Raw genomic sequence first — 21,387 nt, 5'->3', positions numbered from 1 at the left:
ACCCCATTTTGTGACATGCTTTTAAGTTCATCCTCCATAGCAAGCTTCCATTTGTGACTATTATCAGATTGCATAGCCTCTTTTAATGAGGTTGGATCATTTTCTTCCCCCAAATCAAAGTCAACTGCAGTCAAGAACAAATGATAATCACTTGATATTGCAGATTTTCTTGCTCTTCCTGACCTCCTCAAAACTGGTTGTTCTTGAATGATTGGTTCTGGCATTTCTACATTTTCCTGGGGATGATCATCTTCAATAACTGGTTCTACCTCATTGACTGCTTGAGTTTGATTTTCTATGATTGGTTCTTGGAATACATCTACTGCAAGAGATTGCAGTATTTCTGGAAATATAAACCAGCTTTCCATGTGATGAAATTGTTGTCCCACATCATTATCCATAATCATATCTTCACTTTGATCAAACATTTCATCAAAGAATGTTGCTCTATGTGTCTCAAAAATTCTGTTATGCCTTGTATGACAGTAAAACTTGAATCCCTTAGACTTTTCTGAATAACCAATGAAGTATGCACTGATTGATTTGGACTCAAGCTTGTCATTTTCTCCATTGTAAATTCTTGCTTCTGCCCTGCAGCCCCAAACATGAAGATGGTTGAGGCTTGGTTTGTAACCACACCAATTTTCAAATGGAGTGTTGTTGACAGCCTTGCTTGGTGTTCTATTGCAGATATAGTTAGCTGTTTTCAAAGCCTCTCCCCACAAGAACCTTGGTAATCCTGATCTGCAGAACATGCTTCTAACCATGTTCATTAATGTTCTATTTCTTCTTTCAGATACACCATTCTGGTGTGGTGTATATGGGGTGGTATATTGAGCAACAATGCCGCATTGTTCTAGATATGCAGCGAAAGGTCCTTTATGTTGCCCTTTTTCTGAATATTTTCCATAGTACTCACCTCCTCGATCTGACCTTATGACTTTAATAAGTCTTTCTGTTTGTCTCTCTACTTCAGTTTTGAAGATTTTGAAAACATCAATCACTTGTGATTTTTCAGAAATTAAATACACAAAGCAATATCTTGAAAAATCATCAATGAAGGTCACAAAATATGAATTTCCACAAATGGTATTGACAGGAAATGGACCACAAACATCTGTGTGAATTAATTCAAGCAAGGTTGCAGACCTTTTGGAACTGAAATTTCTTTGACTTGTCATTTTTCCTTTCAAACAGTCCACACAAGTTTCAAAATCACTAAAGTCTAATGCAGGTAAAATTTCTTGTTTCACTAATTCGTGAAGCCTTTGTTTTGAAACATGTCCTAGCCTTCTGTGCCAAAGAAAAGAAGATACATGCTGTTTGTGCTTTCTTTTAACACCAACAGTTTTTGAAATATTGAAAACTTGATGTTTTTCAAAAGCTGCATTTATGCAATTGACATGCCAGTAACCATCTATCAAAGTAGCATCACCAAAACAAGATGAATTTTCATAGAAATACATAGACCTATTATTGCTTGAAAAGCTGAAAGCATCATCCATTACAAATAGAGAACCAGATATTAGGTTTCTCTTTATTGAAGGAATACAATACACATTATCTAATACTAGTACATACTTATTCCTAAATACTAATTTGACACTTCCTACAGCTTGAACTGCCACCCTTTGGCCACTTGCAGTGCATACCCTTGTTTCATTCTTCTTTGGGATTGTTTGGCTTGATAATCCCTGCAAAGAATTAACAATATGTATGGGTGAACCAGTGTCAAACCACCATGAAGTTTTACTAACAGATGCATGAGACTCTAAAGCGAAAATTGATTTTAACAAAAAAGTACCTTTCTTGTTCAGCCAATTTTTGAAACCCTCACAGTCCTTCTTGAAATGACCAGTTTTCTTGCAAAAGAAACATTTCATTGGACCATTTTTGCTGAGAGACTTGTTTTTGTTCAGATCAGTCTTCACACCAGATTTTGAAGAACTAGCCTTAAAGTTCTTGTTGCCAAAGTTTTTCTTAGACTTTGGCTTGGCAATGTAGTTGATGCTTACTGCCTTTCCCCTTTTGATCACTTCATCTTCCTCCTGCACACAAATGGAAATCAGTTCATTAAGACTCCATTTTTCTTTCTGTGTGTTATAGAGGCTCTTGAGATGGCTATATTGATCAGGGAACGAATTCAGCAACATATGCACCAGAAAAGGATCATCAATGTTCATATTCAGGCCTTTCAGCTTTCCTGCAATGTCAATTCCTTTCATAATGTACTCTCTTATGCTTCCATGTCCATTGTATTTCATCCCAGTCAGTGCATTCATGAGTGTGCTAATTTCAGCCTTGTCAGAGACCCTATACTTCTCAGCAATTGAATTGAAGTAGACTTGTGCAAACTCAGAATCTGGTATGCCTCCCTTGACTGCATCAGTCATACTCTTCTTGATGCAAATTAGTGCCATTCTGTTGTGCTTGTGCCATTGTTGATACCTGTCTCTTGCTTCCTTAGATGCTGTTGCAGGCAACTCAGCGGGTGGGTCTTCCTTAAGCACATGGTCAAAGTCCAGAATGCCCAGGTTGAGTTCTATATCTCCCTTCCATTTCTTGAAGTTCAGTCCATTGAGCAATTCAATTTGATTGATGCTCATAGGAAAATGCATTGCTGGAATGAATTTTCAACTTAAATCAGTCATTCATATCTGTATTTGCATATATAATACAGTTCCAGTTTCACTTTATACCAGAAAATTTATATATATGCACATCCCAATGTTAATTCTCTTGAAAAACATTTAATGAATATCATATAAGCAGATGAATGTGCATGTTTCATTTTCAAGAAATTGGTATCATTTGTGATACACATATCTTTAACGAAATGCATGAAGATCTGTAATCTGTCATATATGTTTGATAAGAAAATTTAGTTTCAGGATGTCTAACTGCTTTGGAAGTTAGATCTTATTCTAAATCTTCAAGTTTTCTTGATGATTCTTTCTGAGAAGTATGTCTAAGTATATATATGCCAACTAATTTGTTAGTATTGTACACATATATATCAGATCATATGTAAAAGAATGCTCATTAATTTACTGCATACATCAATGTAAACATGGCTACTGTGGCAGCATTATGTATTATACTGAAATATGCAGATATGATCTTGAACTCATATGTATAATTATTAGAAGCACATATATATAGTTATAAATCAAGGAAATGACAGTAATAGTATTGCATTCAATATAAATATGATACAGAATAATCAACATGGTTTGATGAATTTCTGCAGTGCTATTGATATGCATGTAAATATTCATGAACAGCATTTCAAAATAATGCCCCAGATCATTTAACTTATCAAAAATTAAACAAACATTGATTTAAATCTGAGTATAGATGCTCTGATACCAATTGTTGAAGAACATTAAAGAAATAACTTGATGTCCTAGAAAGCTATCTCAGAAAATAAATCAAATGTTAATATAAACTGAATGATTGAGTAAACTAACTTGGTTGACTGGTGTTGGAATCCATTTTGATCTTCTCCTAGATCCACACTATATCTTCTCCAGTTTGCTTGATGGGACAAATCAGAATGAGAATATTGCTGTGTTCTAGCAGGGACCAAAAGATGAAGGTTCCAGTTTATAAACTGATTTTGGTGCAGTTGCATGACAGTTCCTTCCATCAAGGAACTGTCTAAATAACTGCTTGTCCTAATCCGTTTTGTCTTAATCATCATACTTTTGAATTTAATTCATAACAGATAGGTACTTACATATACATACATATTATTAACTCGATTAAGTTAATACACATATACATATACACATGTAAGTAAACCATATTGTACTCTAATTTGAGTTCAGAAAAGCTTGCTACTGGTGTCTGATATGAACAATATATAAGACTAGTTCACATATGTTATTGCTGATATTACAGTTATGACTACCAACATTAAAATTAAAAATTCTCTTATTTTTACTGGACCAAATAATGGTGTTTTTGGAACGTGAATGCAAGTTCTTGGAGTTAACTCAAGTGATTAATTGAATGAGTAAATGAAGTTTAAGCTTAATTTGAGGTAAATGTGTGTTGTTGTTTATATTTTTAGGAGAGCAAATTTCTGATTAGCTTAGTATGATTCAAACAAAATATAAACGAGTTAAACTCAATATAATCCCGATAATATAATTTAGAGTAGTAAACGTCAAACTTTTGATATATATATATATATTGATCTGGTTTCTTATGTCCTACCATTTATTGAATTTTCCAAACGTGGAGCTGTAATTATTTCTTTTGTGCTAGTATATGTTGAGAAGTTTATGTATTGAAATAATTTTTCTTGTTTTACTTATACTAGGTTTAGAGGTGTGAATGAGCCAAATCAAAATGAATATGAGAAAGATTAAATTTGGCTAGTATTTTAAGATGTGGTGCGACTTAGCTCGATCATAAATATATAAAGTAATTAGTAAGTTTTCTTAAAAAGAATGAAGATATCGACATTTAATATCACGAGTAACCATCCACAACAACAATCAACAATTAACTCTTTAAAAGCATCAAATGTGAAAATTAAATATACTTAAGCACAAACATATTTGAGCTAGTTTCAAAGGATATTCAAGCTGTTGCGAGCCAATTCTCATTGAGCTTGATATTGAGTTCTCGCTCAACCACAACATATTCTATCGAGCCTAAAATATTGGATTAGGTTGGGCTCACCCTCCTAAACCATTTGGGCCCATTGTTTGTTATTGGGCTTAAGCACTCGCGCTTTAACTAACCTAAGCCCCCGCCCGCATACAGACCCAGTTTGCTAGTATATAACCGAAACATAAGCCCGAGGTTTTCATTTAGGGTTTACGCCGTTCGCACTTCGCAGTCTTCCAAGCAAATTGAAGCAGCTGCCGCAATGGTGAGCACCACCCTCCGCCTCCTCCTCCTCCTCTTCTCTTCTCTCCGGCTCTACCTATCTGTTCACCTAATTCATTTGGTTAACCTAATCGTTTTCAGGGTCCAAAGAAAGGTGGAAAGCTCCCAGTCGCAGCTTCTAAGAAGAAGCCGGTAACTCTCTGCCCCTTAATTCTTATGGATGTTTCAATTTTGCAGTTGTAAGATTTAGTGTGTTTTGACTGATTGCGGTGGGTGGCTTGACAGGAGAAGGTGGTGAACCCACTGTTCGAGAAGCGCCCGAAGCAGTTCGGGATCGGGGGGGCATTGCCTCCGAAGAGGGATCTGACCCGGTTCGTCAAATGGCCCAAGGCTGTTCAGATTCAGAGGAAGAAGAGGATCCTCAAGCAGAGGCTCAAGGTCCCACCAGCTCTCAATCAGTTCACCAAGACCCTTGATAAGAACCTCGGTACGTGTTCGATCCTTTTCTTTTGTTTCGCACATAATTATCTTAGTAGAATGGATTAGAGTGCATTTTGCTGTTAATTTGTGATTGAGTATTCATGTGTGTTGGGAGAGTGAGTGAGTTTTCGTTACTGTGGCTTTGCCAGTATTAAAATCTGAAGTCTGATGCTTGCTTTGATGTTAATATGCACTATGTATGTGTATCCTTTGTAATACTTGTCATAGTTATCGTTTCCATTTTGTTTCACGTAGAGTGAAATGTTCAGTGCTTTTGCTAGATAATTCCAGTGTTTGGTCATGAGTATTTCCCTTGGTAGTTTCTTTTCCAAAGTTCATTGCAATTGCATGACTATGCCCCTTATTTAAATTCAGAGTAACTGTTGAGTACTCTCGGACATGTTTGTGTGAGTTTATGCTAGTGTTTGTCATCCTCTGTATGAGTGGTTTATGTGGGGAGCAAGATTGATGTTGGTTTGGCTTGTATGGACTACTCAATTTGATATATCCATTTTTTATGCTTGCCCGTAGCTACAAGCCTGTTCAAGATGCTCCTGAAGTACAGGCCTGAAGACAAAGCCGAGAAGAAGGAGCGTCTTTTGAAAAGGGCGCAGGCAGAGACTGAAGGCAAGACTGTTGAAGCCAAGAAGCCTATTGTTGTGAAGTACGGTCTCAACCATGTCACCTACCTCATTGAGCAGGTATTATTCTCTACCTTCTACTAATGTTGTATTTCCTTATTATTGATTCTGTTTGAGTGACATTCTCTATAATGCATTTATTTGCAGAACAAGGCCCAGCTTGTGGTTATCGCTCATGATGTCGATCCAATTGAGTTGGTTGTATGGCTCCCTGCTTTATGCAGGAAGATGGAGATCCCCTACTGCATTGTGAAGGGCAAAGCACGTTTGGGAGCGGTAATTCTCCGTACTTATACATACTGTTTTTTTGTTCTATCATGCCATGGCTACTTGAATAAACTTTTATCTTCTCTTCTGCCAGATTGTTCACCAGAAAACTGCCTCAGTTTTGTGCCTAACAACGGTCAAGAATGAAGACAAAATGGAGTTCAGCAAGGTCTTGGAGGCTATCAAGGTGGGTTCAAATGAAATACATAATGACAGTTTCTGTGGAAGTTGTTTGGGGTTTAGAATGAATCACTGTTTTTGTTGATTGCTATGTTTAATCTGTTTGATTTTCACTTGCAATGCAGGCCAACTTCAATGACAAGTATGAGGAATACAGGAAGAAGTGGGGTGGTGGCATCATGGGTTCCAAATCGCAGGCCAAGACCAAGGCAAAGGAGAGGCTCCTTGCCAAGGAAGCTGCTCAAAGAATGACTTAATTTTGGTCACGGTGTATTGTGATTTTACTTAGTTTATGCTTCTGAGTATCTACTGGATTTCTTATTGTAGCAGAGATTTTGTTTCCTTTTATCAAATGCAGCTTTGCTTAAAAGTGATTTGGTATTTAAGACGTATTTCCTGAAAGCTGCAACTGTTTGTGTCAGACTTAATGGACAAGTTTTTGCCTTCGGTATACCATGTTGGGTTTTCTGCTCTGGCAATGATTTATTTGTGCCCCATTTTATATGTTTTAAAGGTTAAAACTTTTGACTTTGTTAGATTAATCATTTTCATTTGTCGAGTAATGCGACTTTGGATACGTGGTATGCCAAATGCATATCTAATAAATCTAATCGTCACTCTCTTGGTAATTTGGTCTTGAATCACACGGCGTAATGTTTGAGCTCTCAATAAAAATGTGCGATGGTTTAACCTTCGTTTTCAAATCTCTAACGTAACAACCATTTTTTCCGATGCGGAAAATGGAGACACAAATATACGTGAATGAAGCTAGCGAAGTAGTTTTACAGTTTAACTGATGCGGAAATATCGCACAATAAGGAAAAAAAAAAAAGATTTTACAGTTGAGAAAAAAAGTAAATTTAACTGAAAAATGAAATTGGAATGGCAATATAGCATAAATAGGAGAAGAGATATTTGCAAGCTCTCCACAAAAATACACACACACTCGCTTTGCCTGCCTGCCTGTTTGTTCTGATCAACACATACATAGAGATTCACCAACCCAAACCCTCTCTCTCTCTCTCTCTCTCTCTCTCATTTGGCAAACCCTGCAATTCCCGAAACCCTAGAAATCAATCTCTCCCCGTCTGGTTCTCCCCTCGGCCATTTTCGTAATCTGCAAGTTTTGGCTTGCAGAAAGCTAATTTCGTCTTTTAATTTAGTATCTTTGGCTTTTCAAATTCCTGCAGCAATTGATTCGTTGACGATGGCTCACGGAAAAGTCAGTCTCCCTCAAGATCTCCTCCCCTCGCCGATCTTCTCCGCCACCAAAGGTTTGTCTTCTTCAGCTTCTCCTCTCTCCTTATCTCTCCGCATTGCATTCGATTTCTTTCTTTGTTTTTCTTCTCTTTTATTTTCATTCCATTCTTTGCTAGATCTTTCTCTCTGTTCCAATCTCTCTCTGGTTCCGGTATCCGCACCTATGCATTTGAAATTTCTGTTATTCCGGCCGATTTTGAATTAGGTTTGTTACCTCAAAAGCACGGAGGGCCGGTATCTGATTTGTTGGATTAAGAAATTGTTGGATGTTCTTATTGGTTTGGCTTTTGATGTTGATTTTGAACAAGGAATTTGGTTTGACTCTGTTTGGGAATAATTAGGTTAGTTGCAAGAGTGATGTTCTTGTATTAGTTGCATCGAAGACTCCTGCTCTCTCTCTATTAGTTGCAATGTTCTTCTTCTGTTACTACCGTGCATGTATCTTGATTTAACTCTTAAGGTGGATACCTATTTTTCTATTGAAGTAGGAGATTCAACTGTTTGGCTCACTGACTCGTTGGTATGTGGTTTGCGCTCTGAATAATTAGAATTTCTTGGTTTGAGTCGATGGTCTTGTGTCATCTTGAAGTCCTGGCTGTTTTTTTTTTTTTTTTTTTCAAGTGATGGTCACCGATTTCCCCCTTACTTTGTTTTTACTCAATGCTGTTGAGGGCATGGACTGTTTTGTTTTCCAATTACAGATAATTTGCATTCTGATGAATTTGAGTGAATTTATATATCCACTTGGTTTGTGAACCATTGAGTTTTCTGCTATGCTAGATGGAGCCTTGGAAGGAAATGCTGAGGGAAAGGCTCTAACGGGGTCACTTGATGATTCAAAAGGTGGCTTTGCACTTTTATATGCTTGTATTGTTTTTCCATATACAAGAATGCTCACCTACTAGCTAATCATTTTACCATTTTATAATAAATACAGTGGCTGCCTGGCGTTTATTAATTTATTACGTTTTTAATTGCAGATCATTTAGCATCTGAGAGCAGCATACCTTTGTCACCACAATGGCTACATGCTAAATCAGTTGAGGCTAAGCCACTTGCAAGTGGAACATCAGGAGTATGTGCATTCCAATTTTAGTTTGTACAAATGCTTTTATTTGTAGTTTACTAAGTTGTATTCAACAAGTTTTTGAAAAAGTAGGCCAGGCTATGTAGGTTTATGTGGTGAGGGTGTGTGCATTAGACATTTGTTATAGTCAAGGGCAACTAAGCTATTTATACTAGTGACAGTAAGGCACCTGTTTATTGGTCCATTGGAATTTTGTTTGCCAGTAGTTGTGTCTGTTTATCTCAATGGCTGCAATAGAGGGAATATACAGACCATGTTTACTGAAATAATGCTTGCAGACTACATTGTCTAGCATTCATAGTTTATACTATGAATGCTGTTTGAGGTTGGTATATAATGTCAAGACTTGTCAGGATTCCCCGCCTCTGACTTCAATTTCACAATTTTCTGGGCATGTTTGAAGTCATCTGTATAACCCAATGTTAGAGGGAAGAAAATGTTGGTATAGTACCTTTTGTGTGTGAAGGATTGGTTATAAATGATCAAAACGATTAGAAATCACTTTTTTCTCTTATGTTATTTCTTGATCATGGCAGGAAATCCATGCACCAGGGTCTTTGTCGCATGGTAACTCTATTGATTCCAATGCGAGAGACATTTGGCGTTCAGATGGTTCTCGGGACAGAAAAGATTGGAGGAGGAATGCACCTGATTTAGATGTTAACCGTCGCTGGCGTGAGGAGGAGAGAGAAACAGGCTTACTTGGTAGGAGGGATCGCAAAAAAGAAGATCGCCGTGTAGGAGTCACTTCAACTAGGGATATTGCTGAGAATCGAGCAGAAGATCATCGAGCAGGTGGCCCTTCTACTAGGGATGTTAGTGAGAATAAAATTTTGTCTTCTGATCGCTGGCATGAATCCCGGAGAGACAACAAATGGTCATCAAGGTGGGGCCCTGAAGATAAAGACAAGGACTCTCGAATAGAGAAGACAGAACTTGAGAGAGAAGATGCTCATGTTGACAAGCAGTCTCTTGTCAGTAGCAATCGTGCAATTCCTGAACGTGATGGTGATTCTCGCGATAAATGGAGGCCACGCCATCGCATGGAGGTTCAGTCCGGGGGGCCAGCCCCATACCGTGCCGCACCGGGATTTGGGATGGCCAGAGGACAGGTGGAAAAAGTAGGATTTGCTTCTGGCCGAGGGAGGTCCAAGACTAATGGTAGCCTACAGATTGGAAAACCTTCCTCTGTATCCACTATCGGGTCTGTTCTGGATCAGAATCAAAGTGTATTGGGAAACACTGGCCCCTTTAATGAGAAGTATCGTTACCCCAGGGGAAAGCTCCTTGATATCTATCGTAAGCAAAAGATAGAATCAACTTTCGATATTGTGCCTGATGGGATGGAGCATGTCTCTCCAATTACCCAAGTGGGCTCTATTGAGCCATTGGCCTTTTCTGCACCTCATGCAGAAGAAGAGGTATATCTATTTTATCCCTAGTTTCTATTTAAGTATTTATCTATGTATCTTCTGAATAATGTATATTACATAATACATATATTTAATAACTCAATCAAATGTTTGTGTTGTCATAATGTTATTTCTCTTTAGGATGCATCAGACTTAGTTCAGATGAAGCCAGAATTTGTAATAGACATTTAAGTAATCACTAACTTGTTTCTGTCATCACTGGAATCTGTCTGGTGTGTGTTTCAGGCTGTTATGGAAGATATATGGAAGGGAAGAATCACTAGCAGTGAAATGTTGTGCAGTTCCTCCAGAGAAAAGAATGTGTTAAATGATGATGGTAAAGGTTGTTATTTTGGCATTTTGCCTGATAAACTAATGATTTCTTTCTGATATGAGGTTTTTTTATCTACTCAGGAACTAGTAATGCCTCCTTAAGAAAGGAAGATCAAAAGATTTCACTGCAGACTGAAGAAAATGCCCTATCTACTGGAGAGCCCATCTTAAACAATTCTTTTCCAGTTATCGGTACTGAGGTCTCAACTATCTGTGGCCCACGGACACATATTTTAAATGGTAAAGAAAACTGGTTGAACCTTGTCATTCTGAATTTCTTTTTTTGGTTTGAAACTTGGAAAGATTGGTTTTTTTTTTTGTATGTTTATTAATACACTTCCACACTTCTTTCCAGAATGGGTTGAAGGTGAGCGCAGAGTTCCTATTGTCACAGCAGTTGCTGATGGATCAAATCTGGTTGCTTCAAAGAACTATGATTGCAAAAGTGCTGGGGAGATTGATGGCCTCAGTAATAGTGTCGCTGAACTAAGAATTTCTGGATGCCAGGATGTGAGAGATTTTGGTCTTCCAAAGCATTCTATGTCGGAAAATTTTGAACCAGCTACTACTGTGATTGGTAGCCAGCTTCCTGATGATTCAAGTTCACTTTTTCACATTCCTTCTCTACAGCAAACCTCGAGTAGTGATCAATATGTCAAGAGCAACGAGAAGGCAGATCTGGAAAGGGTTGTCTCATTTGAGGATTTAAGTTTATGCTATCTTGATCCTCAAGGAAACATCCAGGGACCTTTCCTGGGGATCGACATAATTTCATGGTTTGATCAAGGATTCTTTGGAACTGACTTACTGGTGCGCTTGGCTGATGCTCCTAATGGTTCTCCTTTTCAAGAACTCGGTGAAATGATGCCAAATCTGAACACTAAATCTGGATTGGTCTCCAACTCCAATTTGCCTACCAACATGGAATCATTTGGTGGTGTTGGAAGCATCCTGGAAGAGAGAAAAACTGCTCCTCACTATGAGGAGTCTAACATTCTAAATATCCAACACTGGACTTCATCTGGACTTGAACCTACCTTGAGTGATGATTTGCACTCGAGAATACCTAATAATGGTTACAACTCTGAACTCCAGTACCTTGATAATCAAAGGTTTCAAAATTACGTTGAAGAAGATGAGGGTATGCTGTGTCTATCAACTCATCCTTTTTATATTATCATCACCTGTCAATTCTGTGACTCTAATTGCTTTTCTTTTTGTTTTACAGAAATAGTGTTTCCCGGAAGGCCTAAAAGTAGCAGTGATTTTCCTCTGAGGAGACCTTCAGCTGATATTCAGGGCTCATTTTCAAATTCCCCAAGCCTTCCTTCCCTTTCAAATGAAGTTTCCGAAAGTGACCTGCCTAATCGCCAGGATGATAAGTTGCACCCTTTTGGCCTGTTGATGTCTGAGCTCAGAGGCAGCTCTCATTTAAGACCTGCTCAAGCTTCCAATGTGTCTTTAGGCATGGATGATCAGGCTCAGTTTAGAGATACCTTGTTTGAGGGAGGTATCTCCAAACTGAGTTGGTTGAATAATCCTAATATCCCAATGCATCAAGTAGTGCCTGATATGGAACATCTAATAGAACTACAGCGTCAAGAGCAGCAGCATCGCCTATTGGAGCTTCAGCAACAACGCCAGTTTGAGTTTCATCGTCAGCAGCAGCACGAGTTGGAATTTCAACAGCAGCAGCAGCGGCAATTGGAACTCCAGCAACAGCGCCAGTTGGAGCTACAGCAGCAGCGCCAGTTGGAACTTCACCACTTGGAGCTTCAGCAGCAGCACCAGTTGGAGCTACAGCTGCAGCGCCAGTTGGAGCTACAGCAACAGCGCCAGTTTGAGCTACAGCAACAGCGCCAGTTGGAGCTACAGCAACAACGCCAGTTGGAGCTTCAGCAACAGCAGCAACACCATTTGGAGCTTCAACAACAGCAGCAGCGGAAGCTGGAGCTTCAGCAGCTGCAGCGTCATCAGCAACAGCGGCAGTTGGAGTTTCAGCAGCAGCGCCAATTGGAGCTTCAGCAACAGCAGCATCAATTGGAGCTTCCGCCTCAGCACCACTTGCAGCAGCACCTTCGCCATCAACAAAAATTGCAGCAACAACAGCAGTCCCAAGCCGAACAATTGCTCCTCGAACAATTATTGAATCGACAAATGTCTGATGGTTATGGGCAGTGGAAGATGGATGCTACACGAGCCAACCTTCATGATCAGTTACATTCCAGTAACCACCTTCCAAATGATTTGCACCATGTATCTCATTCATCAAGGCACGATCCCTCGCTAGAGCAGATCATCCAAGCAACTATGGGCGAGGGTGCACTCCAAGGACAGACTGATTTTTTTGACCTCATATCGCAGGCCAAGCAAGGGAATAGGAACACTTCAGAGCTGCCACTTCGTCTTAATGAACAAGAGTTGCAAGCACAGCAATTATCTTTGGCATTTAGAGAGCAGCAGCAGATAGAAGGGGAAAGGCGTATTGGTGGGCCTTGGTTTGCAGATGAAGCAGGTCCTTTTTTGAGGGATCCCGTTGGGCATCACCAGGCACACATGTTGGGGCATAATTCTTCAGAAAATTACCAGCAACAGCAGAGGTTTCCATCCAATGAACAGGAACCAAGCCATAACGATTGGAGTCATGCCTCTAAGGAGAGACCTCAGGGAGGGTTTTATGAATCTAACTCTATGGAATTTGATAGATTCTCTGTTCCTGCTGGTTCTCATGGAATGAACTTGGATATTGCAAACATACGTGGACAAGATCTAGAGGTGAGGGAACAATATCGGCTTAATTCCTCTATTGATGAGCGTGGATCTCTATCATCTGGCGTAACCTCTCACCGTCGTTTGGTTTCTGATGAGTTTTATGCTTCTCATCCAGTTACTTTTGAAAGCTTGCCATCTGGGAACAATGGGCAGCTAGAAAGTAGCTGCACTGAAGCAGTAATGCCTTATTTGCATCTTGATGCTGAGCAAAAACGACGAGACACGGAAGACACCATTGCTTTTACTGCTTCAAATAGGTTGGCTTCAACTAACGGTGATAAGGAACACTCCAAACAAATTTTGATGGACCTTCATCAAAAACTTGGTCATCAGCCTACACAGTCATCAGAAGTTGATTATCAGCATCACTTATCCTCATGCAGAAGTCAGGGAGGCTCTGTACATCTTCCTTTAAATCTTCTTCCAGATCAGTCAGTTGGTATGAGCAACTGCTTCACAGAAGGCCCACAGAGTTCAAATTTTAGTCTCTTGTTGCAAGATCAGTTGGGTAGTTATGGTATGAATGAGCAACCAAGTAATCTGGCAAGAAGATCTGATTCCAGAGCATTTATGGACGCTCAATTCTTGTCAGGAACCAGGGATGCTCCTCATGAAGGCAACATGGCAAACCAACAAGACACAGCCATTGAGAGCGGGGAACTACCTAGTAATACCCATAGCAGGCATAGCTCACTGAGCAGTGCTGGTAATTTTTGAAATATTCTAATGCCTTGGGTAATATCATTTTCTAATTAAACTGAGCAGGAAGCTTTTTCAATGGTTCAGGTGGATGTGGGGGTTTTCACAGCTCTGAGATGGGATTAGATAAATCACTTGGAGAAGATGTTTCTGATGGGAGGTAGATTCTTTTGCCTTTTACTTTCTTTGTGTGGATTATATGTTGTATGTATGTGAGAATGAATTTTCTGATTGTAGGTAGCATTGACCATTGATGCTAGTATACTAGTATCAGCAGCAGTGGTATACTAGTATCAGCAGCAGTGGAAACCTCTTAAGGAAAATAATATGGAAAAAAGTCATATTGCAACATATTGCTTCAGAAATTGTAGCACAAATAATATTACATGCTGTAGCGTGTTTCAGATGTTAATCAATGTATTCTTTATTCTCTATTGACAGGCTGCCGTCTACTATAACTAAAGGGTTTGACAGTGCTACACAGAGACGCCGCGTCTTATCTTCACAGGATGTTTCGTCTGAGTCTGCACTCTCTCTGCCTGTCAAGCCAAGAAGCTCCATAAGCCTCAGAACTTCTGAAAAAAATCCTGCTGCCACACTGATCTCTGAATCTCGGGCATCTAGGAAAAATGATGCACAGTTTAGGAGGACTTCATCTTACAGTGATGCTGGTGTCTCTGAGACATCCTTCATAGATGTGCTCAAGAAACCAGTCATTCCAGAGGCTGACGTAGCCAGCAGGGGTGCAGTGGAGTCATCCGATGGAGGTGGCCAAGTGGGGCGAACTGGCAAGAAGAAAGGCAAGAAAGGAAGACAGATCGATCCTGCTCTCCTTGGCTTTAAGGTATCCAGCAACCGGATCATGATGGGTGAGATCCATCGCCTTGATGAGTGACGCAACAGAACCATGCTTGGTGACAGACATGGCCAGATTGACATATGTTTTAATATCATTATTCTGTTCAGGTATAAAAAATGTACAGCTAACTTGAGATGTATAGTTGACCTTTAGTTTTCCAGTCATCTCAATCAGAAGGTAGATACGCAGTTTCGAAGCGTTTCATTGGTTGACTGGTATATATAGAGGTGTAAACAATTCAAATTTTGTAAGAAGCATAGCAATAGAAGTATAGAAACCTCGATGAACTGTGTTCGTTTTACACTCTTTGTTTTATTTCGACAATAGCAAAAGTATATGGCTGGTATCTGGTCAGCCCAAACGGAGCAAATTTACCCGTTTTGCTCTGTAGCTTCACCGACAAACTTCATGCGACATTGGAATGAGTTTCAGAGCAAGCGTCTCCGCCAGCTTGAACAAATACAATCGTATGGCATGGCATAGAACCAAACATGAGCTGAAAATCCCGGCAAGCATTGTTTCAAGCTGGTATGACATCTTCCAAAGATGTTTGGTAGACATCAGAATTCAAATGAAATTTATTTTGGCATGGTCTTGGGAAGCTACATGCGGCATTTGAACTAAACCTCTGAGCAATCTGTGCTGCGTATAGAACCTGATATGAGCCGAACTATCTTCCAAGCATTATTATTGCTTGAGCCCTGAAAATTTCTAAATTGTTTGAAGCAACAGTAAAATTGGCTCTGGTGTTGGAGAAGAAGAAGTCGATGCTAGTTCGTTTGAAATAGTTTGCAACATGGAGGGTGAAGCTTGGCGAACCCAGTTAATGTGTTCAATGGCCACTGGAATCTCTTTAGCATCGGCTAAACACTTCAGCAAAACTACATGAGAATCTGAATGTGCTATATCAAAACTGAGGCGGCAGAGTAACCTAGAAGCGGCAAGAAAAAGACCTGCACAGAGCACAAACACATAAGCAACAAGCCAAATCACCTGGAACTAGCACACAAAAACTTAAATTAGAGGAGCATAAAGTTAAATGCTGTGAAAACTGCAGCATCCAATACATATCATGTGTACAGAACCTACCTGCTTTGCATAAAGAGAGGATAAATGTACCCAACACAGATTGGGCAAGCATCAAATCCTGTTCAACACACTTGTCAAAAACTTCCAAAGCAGCTTCAAGCTTTGTGTCTTGACAAAGCCCTTCAAGTAGAGTTGTGCAAGTCATCGCATCGGGTGTAACTTCTCTTCCCAACATGTGGTAAAAGAGCCTTAGAGCCTCATCAACTGGGCCTGCTTCCGAAAACTTATGAATTAAGATACTGTAAGTCTTCAAATTTCCTCTGCACCCATTTGCAAACATTTCATCCCACAGCCTTTTAGCAGGCCTCAATAGATCTTCCCTACAACATGCTTCAATAAGAGAATTATAAGTTGAAAGATCTGGGTTTAACCCTTTCTTCTTCATCTCTGGAAGTACCCCATAGGCTTCCTTCACCATTCCTGCTTTGCACAGGAATGACACCATCACGTTGTAAGTCTCCAAATCTTTAAAATAATCACCAGAAGACAAAAGTTGAAAAACTTCCAGCAATTCATCACAGTTGCTACGCTTACTTAGATTCCTACACAAATTGCTCAATGTCAAAAGAGTTGGGAAACTCGCTTTTCCAACCATGAACTTGAAAAACATCATTGCAGAGCCAGGATCAATAGTTGACACAGACCCTATCAACACATTGAGAACATCATCTTCGATTGGAAAGTTCCCACTAACTATCACTTCTCCCAACTCTTTCGCTTCATATATCCGTCTCTCCGAAATCAAGCCAAGTATGAACTCCCTATAATCACTACTCCTCGGAGCCACACCTAGCTTTCTCTTCTTCTTCAAAACCTTTTCTGTATCAACCACATTCCCAGTAGACCGAACAGCTTCAGCAACAATCCTATACGCCATGAAATCAGGTTTGCACTCTCTATTCCTCAGCTCATCCAGCACCCAGAAAGCCTCTGACACTCTCGAAGCCCTACAAAGCCCGTGAATGATCAGAAGCGCTACGACGGACCCATTGATCGACCAGCCACTCCTCCTAACCTCATCTAACATACTCAATATCTTACTCAATTCAGCGTTTCCGCATAGCCGCCACACAAACACACCAAATCCAGCGGTGCTCACAGGCACAGCTCTCAGAGTCATTTCATCAAACAGCTTCTGGGCATGCTCCAAATACCCATCAGAAGCCAGAGCAGCCAAGAGTGAGTTGCAAATCTCATGCCCAATATCTTCAATCCCAACCTCGCCGAACACCAAAAAGGCATTGTGGGTTTTCTTTCCTATGATGAGCGAAGCAATCACGGAGCGATAGACCGATGCATCGAGGCCGATTCTCTGGGCTCTGACTTGCTTGAGCAGAGCATCAATGGCGGAAAATTGGCGGGAAAAAGAAAGAGACTTGAGGACTGATTGGTAGGTGGTGGAGGTGTGGGAGAAGGAGGGCTGCTGAGAAGCCCAGTTGAAGAAGCCGAGAGCGAGGGAGTGGTGGTTGAGGAGGAAAGGATCGATGACTCGGGCGACGAGTTGTGGACTCAGTGAGTCGCGGCAACCGAGGCGGTGAAGAGCGTTCTCGAGTGAAGGGTTCCATGAGCGAGTCGGCCTTGTGTTGTTGGAAGCGGAGATCAGAACTCGGCTTATTCGACTCGCTAACTCGGTTGCCGCCGACGGAGCTTTCATTTCGTTTGCAACACAGTTTTGGCGCCAGATACAAGTAAACAGAGGACCAAGCTTTTTGTCTTTCTATTTAAAATAACTAAATTAGTGTTGGGGTCTCTGGTCGATCCCATAGTTGATTTGTCGAAATGTGATAAAAAAAACTTAACATTAAAACGTGTCATTAGAGCCCCATTCTATAAAATGAGAGCCCCCTCTTTGACTTAGGGTGAAAGCTACGACAAAAATGGGACTAAATGGAGCACAAAAATGCAAATTTATCTATATATTTACATCATATTTCATGGAGCTAAATTATCTGTACAAATTTCAATCTATGTACAACCTCTGCACATCACTATGTATATTTATATACACTTCCATTTACATATGTACAATATATACAAACCCAATCACTAGCTTTACAGTATGGATTGGCTTTTGGGTTTCTTCTATTCTTCTAAACACTAGTATTAGCATATAACGCTCTATCTTTCTACAACCTCTGCACATCACTATGTACATTATACACACATTCATTTACATAAATATATGCAAACCCAACCACTAGCTTTTACAGTATAGATTGGTTTTTGGGTTTCTTCTACTCTTAAAAGTCAGCTTTGCAGGTTTAGGGTGGCCATATACAGTGTTCCTTAATTCCTGTATACTTATATAGACTTGAAGCATGGATAACCTTTTTACAGTTTGTAGTTCTAAAGAGAAACTAAGAGTAGGATCTGATTAATTTAAGACTCTGGAAACTTCGAGCTTTGAACAAGTTCCCAAAGAGAAATCCCATTGTTGTCCCTTGAGGGGACTTTGGTGGTGGAGGGGTTGAATTGCATTTCACCTGCAGTATGGTCTGGCCAATCTCTCTGCGAATTGAATCAATCATCTTGGGATCAACTGGATTTCCTGTCACATCTGTGACATAGAAAGTGTCCAAAGCTTTTCCACCTTTAGTTGAAATTTCTGCTCGTTTGATAGACAAACTGTTCTCCCTGAATATCCGAGTGATATCTGAGAGAAGTCCAACCCGGTCATCAGTGCACAGTTGTAGTTCAAGCCCCTATATGGCAATTGGCAAAGCAATATGAATTGGTACAGTTATGAAGATGATGATAATTGAACAAGAAGTTTTTCATTAGTTAAAAGTTCATGGATGTACCTCAGATGCCCGCCTTTCAATGGCTGCTTCAAGACACTGCACGACACGTTCTCGCTCGGCTTCTGAGCTTATAGGAACTCCATCAACATGTCGAATATAAAACTCCTACATAAACATACCTTGTCCTATTAGGTGGAAAGCAATAAATAGTTATAAGCAAGCATATCCCCAACCCAAACCGCAAAACTTGCCACTAAATTTCAGCATTATTGACTCATCAAAACATTTTACCCCATGAGCAAAAGATTTATGGTAGTTTTCAGTATGTTAAATTACTCCATATGAGAAATTACTCTAGCAATTTAATCTTACCTGATAAGCTTCTGTCCTCCCTGTATTGACCATTCCATGGAATACCACATATTGCATGTCCGTTAAAGTGCAAATGATGTCAAACAACAATTTTGGTCGATCTTTTGCCTTCATAGTAATGACAGTGTAATCCTTCTGACTGCAATCAAAGGCAGTTACTTGAGGTCTTGAGCCCTTATCCTCAACTCTGCGTAATTCAGCTCTTCCAACCCTTTCATAATCTCTGTCGGCAAACATAATCTGATGCAACCTTCTATCTCTATTTGTAACTCCAGAGGTTGCAAGCGTCATTTTGGCAGCCTTCAACTCATTGTTTCCTCTGAGGACATTGCAAAGCAGCTCCTTTATTGAAGCGAGGCGCGCTGGATCTTTAATTGCGCAACCAGTGGTTTCATCTGTGACATGAACTACAGCAGCAGCTCTGGCATTGTGTGTCCATATCTCAGCATTTACCACATTACAGTGAAGGTCTGCAAGAACAGCACACACTTCAGACAATAGACCAGTTCTATCAGTACCACTGAGCTCAATTAAGGTATGCTCTTCTGAGGGCGTCACACCAACAGAATCTGTCATAGACGGTACAAAGCTGGCATTGCTTTCAAGTCTCTGCAACATTAACAAGTTGAACAAATATGAGCAGAATTGCTTTCAAGTCTCAAAAGTTGATATATCTTGGTCTTTCTGAAAACTAAGTTCATAGATGATGCAGAGAAGGAGTCATGAGCAAAACTTTATTTTTGCAAGCCCAATCCTAAGCCATAAATATGACCAACATTAGAACTAGATAATGAAAAAGAGTTCATGGCCTAAGGTCTTTTTATTCAAGCGCCAAGAAGCAATACTCAACTGAGCTTAAAATAATTTGGCTTAACAAAAGAGTATGATCTTCAACTTCAGAACAAGATATTACAACCCTCTGACTACTTGACAGTAAACATTAGAACAATCTGTTCAAGTACTTACAATTTGTATATAATTGATAATGTCCTTGTCTCTGATTTTTTTGCCATCACGGTCAATCACGTTGAACACTGAAAATAGAAATTTAAAACAATTTTTAGCAAAAAGGAAGATAGTGAGGGGGATCGGAGACGAGGATAAATGGAAAATACATATAGTGAAAGGTGAACTGACATGGGAAAGCTTACCATCCATGAACCATACTCCATCAGATGAGATATAAGCTTTTGTTATGACAAGGTTCACATCTGCAAGCACTTGGACAACATCTAGGAGAATTCCATGTTTGTTGAAACTGTCAACCTGAATAGAAATTAGAGAAATTAAGGGTTGACCCAAGAAATTAAAGACACTTATGCAACTGAATAGATTATATTAATCTACTCATATTGACTTTTTATATTCAACAAAGATACAAAATCACAAGGTGCAAACCCTCACCTGGATAATAGTAGCATCCTCACAAGAATCATTGTCAATCACAACTCTGCAAGAACAAGAGTCTAAACATATGAAGCTTCTGGCTTTCTCATACAAAGTTGAACAAGAAGAAAAGGACAATTACAAGGGCCAAACCCGGAAGTTTCGTGACTACACTTTCATAATCAAAGACCAAACCAATATCCTTACTTTCATAATCAAATTAAGACCAATAACACTGAATTGAACAACAAATGATTGTTCAATTGCACAATAGGAAAATGTAAAATTCCAGATTCAAAATACTTATTCAAAAAATTAAAAAGAGAAACTGAAGCCAAATCCAAAAACAAAAAGAAATCAAAACCCAGAAAGGAGAATATGTAATAATTACCTGGGTGGGTTCATCCGCCTCACGAACTTAGCATACTCATCATCCATTTCTATCTTCTTCTTTTTTTTTCTTTTTCCAATTCAATCCCAAATCTCCAATCCTCCCAGTTCCTTAAAATAGAAGGTTTTTAAAGAATAAATCAACAAACAAACGTATGCCTCACAAAAACACGTATACTTGAACAAAGACAAGACACACACTAGTATCCTATATACAATGATGCCTCCTCCAACATTGAAGGAAATCTCAAATGGAGAGAGAGAGAGAGAGAGAGAGAGTGTGTGCTGGGAATAAGAAGAGGGTGCTCAAAACACAAGTGTGAGGGGACGTAGGGCCGGAAAAGCCGTTTATAGAAAGGAACCGCGTAACCTGTGCACTTTGCTGACGTGTCGTTTTTTTATTGGCTGGCCGGTCGGTTAACTGTGTCCGTCAATTGCCCTTTTTACATTTTTTGGATCCGTACGGTGAGCGGGGAATAAGTCACGTGATGTTCGGTAGCGAGGCACGTGTTTATGGTGCAGATCTTTCTGGTGTTTATGGCGGCAAAAAATCAGTTATGGTTTTTTTACGTTATAG

General features: G+C 39.7%; 4 protein-coding genes across 8 annotated transcripts; 2 read left to right on the top strand and 2 right to left on the bottom strand.

Moving 5' to 3' along the window:
• The first annotated feature begins 4,776 nt into the window (after positions 1-4,776).
• On the top strand, positions 4,777-6,890 carry LOC112183365 (60S ribosomal protein L7a-2). The gene is made up of 7 exons (XM_024321722.2): positions 4,777-4,885; positions 4,984-5,034; positions 5,128-5,329; positions 5,854-6,023; positions 6,111-6,239; positions 6,325-6,417; positions 6,536-6,890. The coding sequence occupies exons 1-7, from the start codon at positions 4,883-4,885 to the stop codon at positions 6,665-6,667; spliced, it is 780 nt and encodes a 259-aa protein (XP_024177490.1). The 5' UTR covers positions 4,777-4,882; the 3' UTR covers positions 6,668-6,890.
• Positions 6,891-7,338: 448 nt separating this feature from the next.
• On the top strand, positions 7,339-15,119 carry LOC112183359. 3 transcript variants are annotated; one of them, XM_024321713.2, is made up of 10 exons: positions 7,339-7,684; positions 8,451-8,513; positions 8,651-8,745; positions 9,294-10,178; positions 10,416-10,506; positions 10,584-10,742; positions 10,858-11,643; positions 11,731-13,980; positions 14,061-14,133; positions 14,415-15,119. In XM_024321713.2, the coding sequence occupies exons 1-10, from the start codon at positions 7,618-7,620 to the stop codon at positions 14,866-14,868; spliced, it is 4,923 nt and encodes a 1,640-aa protein (XP_024177481.1). In that variant the 5' UTR covers positions 7,339-7,617; the 3' UTR covers positions 14,869-15,119. The 3 variants fall into 3 exon arrangements, with proteins under 3 accessions (XP_024177481.1, XP_040370407.1, XP_040370406.1); XM_040514473.1 differs by having other exon boundaries at positions 10,416-10,512; positions 11,731-13,941; XM_040514472.1 differs by having other exon boundaries at positions 10,416-10,512.
• LOC112183360 (pentatricopeptide repeat-containing protein At5g14080) lies at positions 15,102-17,639 on the bottom strand. The gene is made up of 2 exons (XM_024321716.2): positions 15,922-17,639; positions 15,102-15,785 (listed from the first exon to the last, which is right to left on the bottom strand). The coding sequence occupies exons 1-2, from the start codon at positions 17,573-17,575 to the stop codon at positions 15,544-15,546; spliced, it is 1,896 nt and encodes a 631-aa protein (XP_024177484.1). The 5' UTR covers positions 17,576-17,639; the 3' UTR covers positions 15,102-15,543.
• Positions 17,640-17,822: 183 nt separating this feature from the next.
• Positions 17,823-21,133, bottom strand: LOC112183363 (ACT domain-containing protein ACR6). Of its 3 annotated transcripts, none has more exons than XM_024321717.2 (7): positions 20,812-21,133; positions 20,439-20,484; positions 20,186-20,300; positions 20,001-20,068; positions 19,035-19,643; positions 18,723-18,827; positions 17,823-18,623 (listed from the first exon to the last, which is right to left on the bottom strand). In XM_024321717.2, exons 1-7 carry the CDS (start codon positions 20,856-20,858, stop codon positions 18,279-18,281), a joined length of 1,335 nt encoding a protein of 444 aa, XP_024177485.1. In that variant the 5' UTR covers positions 20,859-21,133; the 3' UTR covers positions 17,823-18,278. The 3 variants fall into 3 exon arrangements, with proteins under 3 accessions (XP_024177485.1, XP_040370409.1, XP_040370408.1); XM_040514474.1 differs by having other exon boundaries at positions 17,829-18,623; positions 20,439-20,500; positions 20,812-21,132; XM_040514475.1 differs by lacking the exon at positions 20,001-20,068 and having other exon boundaries at positions 20,439-20,500.
• Positions 21,134-21,387: the final 254 nt, after the last annotated feature.

The sequence above is a fragment of the Rosa chinensis genome, chromosome 2 (genome assembly GCF_002994745.2).
Source record: "Rosa chinensis cultivar Old Blush chromosome 2, RchiOBHm-V2, whole genome shotgun sequence".
Lineage (NCBI taxonomy): Eukaryota > Viridiplantae > Streptophyta > Magnoliopsida > Rosales > Rosaceae > Rosa > Rosa chinensis.
The sequence above is the reverse complement of the archived record's forward strand: the minus strand, read 5'-3'. Positions and strand labels throughout refer to the sequence as shown.